Source organism: Egretta garzetta, unplaced genomic scaffold, assembly GCF_000687185.1.
Source record: "Egretta garzetta isolate BGI_Z169 unplaced genomic scaffold, ASM68718v1 scaffold448, whole genome shotgun sequence".
NCBI lineage: Eukaryota > Metazoa > Chordata > Aves > Pelecaniformes > Ardeidae > Egretta > Egretta garzetta.
This window is the reverse complement of record NW_009260497.1, coordinates 2,713,708-2,715,705: the sequence shown is the minus strand read 5'-3', so window position 1 is coordinate 2,715,705 and position 1,998 is coordinate 2,713,708. Positions and strand designations below refer to the sequence as shown.

Here is a 1,998-nt window from a genome sequence, read left to right as displayed (position 1 = left end):
TCCTCCTGTGCCAGATGGGCTGGTGGCAGCTGGTGCCCACAGGGCCCCTGCCAGGCAGGCAGAAGGAGAGAGCAAGGGCCCTGTCCTCCATCGCTGCCGCTCTGCCTCTTGCTGCCGGGGTCTGTTCTCTAAAGATTCATGGCGTTACCTCTCCCCTTTGCTTTTGCCCACACCCTGAAGAATTGCTGCCACCAACCTCATTAAAGGTGGAAAGGGTGGAGGACACTGGTGTGTTGATTTCTTGGCACCCACCTGAGGACGCAGCTGCCAGGCAACTCATTGACGGCTACGCCGTGACGTACGTATCCCTCGACGGCTCTTACCGCAGGACAGATTTTGTGGACCGAAGTCGTTCTGCCCACCAATTGCGGGCACTAGCCCCCGGCAGAGCCTACAATATTTCTGTCTTTTCAGTCAAACGCAACGTGAACAACAAGAATGATATCAGCAGGCCTGTCATGCTCACCACGCGCACTAGTGAGTAGCGTCCCCGGGGGATCGCGGTCGTGAGCACGTGTGGCCCCCGCAGCCACCAGGGCTCGTGTCGCCTCCTTCCAGCCGCAGCCCGGGCCCGTGCTGAACCCTGGCGGGTTTGGTGGTGCAGACCCTAAAGCCCAGCCAGGGGCCTTTGGGAAGCGCTCGGCACAGAGAATTGCTGTTCTCTCTGCTGTGAGTACGAGGGGACTGAGCCCCCTGTGGCTTGCCGGGCCCCTGCCCGGGGTGGGTACGGGAGCCGCTGGTGGGCACCACTCCTGGACCCTTTTCATCAGGGCCAGGCTGCGCCTGCCGTGCCGGTCACCCCTGGTCACCAGGCCCGGTGTAGCGCCGGTCCCCAGTGCTGCTTGGCAGAGCTGGAGAAGCCCCCATACCAGCCGGGCAGTGGAGCTGGGCCATCTCTGCTGACAACAAACCTGTGGGCGAGTCGCCCTGCTGGGCTCGGTACAGGGCTGGCAGGGACCCCCGCTCCGTGGGCAGCAGGAAGGGGGCATGGCGCTGCTGTGGTGGGGCCTGGGCAGGTGGAGCAGCCCCAGTCCCGCTGCCTAGGGCAGGCAGATGCAGAAATCGAGCACAAGCTAAGGATGGGGGGGGATCAGACCTGGAAAAGCTGCTGTCTCAGAGAGGGGGCTGGCGGTGGGAAAGCCCATGGGCTGAGGCTGAGTGAAGCCCAGGGGAGGAGAAGGCAGGCATGGTGCTGGGCCCAGCAGGGGTCTGCACCCCTGGCCACAGCATCTCAGGAGGCCTCAGGCCAGGTCTGGATGCTGGGGGTGGCAAGAGCCAGGCTTGGGACGGCGGCCAGGGGTGTGCAGCGGGCTTAGGGCCAGGCCCTTGGGAGCTGGGGCCAGAGGCGGACAGCCCCAGGGTGTGGCCGATGGCATGAGGCTGGGGGGGCAGGCGGGAGGATGCCTCTGCCTGCTTGTGCCTACCACCTGCCTGCAAGTGGTGAGGATGGGAGAGGGCGAGTCTGGCAGGGCTGAGTGGCTCCTGCTGGGGAAGCCAAGCCAGAGGGGCAGGCAGGACCCCCCTTGCAGGGCCTGGGGAAAGGGATGGGGCGACCCGCAATGACCGCAGCCCTCTCTGCTTGCCCCGGCCAGGACCGCGCCCGGTGGAAGGCTTTGAGATCATGAATGTGACGGCCAGCGCCATCACGGTGCAATGGGCTCTCCACCGGCTCAAACACTCCACTGTCAGTAGGGTGCGTGTCTCCATCCGCCAGCCGGGGGACCTGGCAGACCGCACAGTGGAGCTGAACAGCAGCGTGGCCAAGTACACCTTCCTGTGAGTGGGTGGCAGGGGGGGGCTGGGCCGGCTGGCCTGCCCAGGGTCGCCCACCTTACTCCTTCCCACCCTGCCTTCCTCCTCCCCAGGGACCTGCAGCCAGGAGAGATACATTGTCCCCATGTCACGACACTGAGCGGCCTGGGGACAGAAGACCACCCCTCGGAGAGTCTGGCCACGGCCCCCTTCCATGTGTGGACAAGTGAGTGGGGTTGCCTCCCC

The 1,998-nt window shown here is 65.2% G+C and overlaps 1 protein-coding gene across 1 annotated transcript in view; it reads left to right on the top strand.

The window, feature by feature from the left end:
- Positions 1-1,998, top strand: part of SNED1 (sushi, nidogen and EGF like domains 1) — a 28,038-nt gene that overhangs the window by 21,931 nt on the left and 4,109 nt on the right. Inside the window, exons 22-24 of the mRNA XM_035900065.1 lie at positions 181-477; positions 1,593-1,776; positions 1,866-1,978. Of these exons, the coding sequence (XP_035755958.1) occupies positions 181-477; positions 1,593-1,776; positions 1,866-1,978 (594 nt within the window). The remainder of the gene's footprint in view (positions 1-180; positions 478-1,592; positions 1,777-1,865; positions 1,979-1,998) is intronic.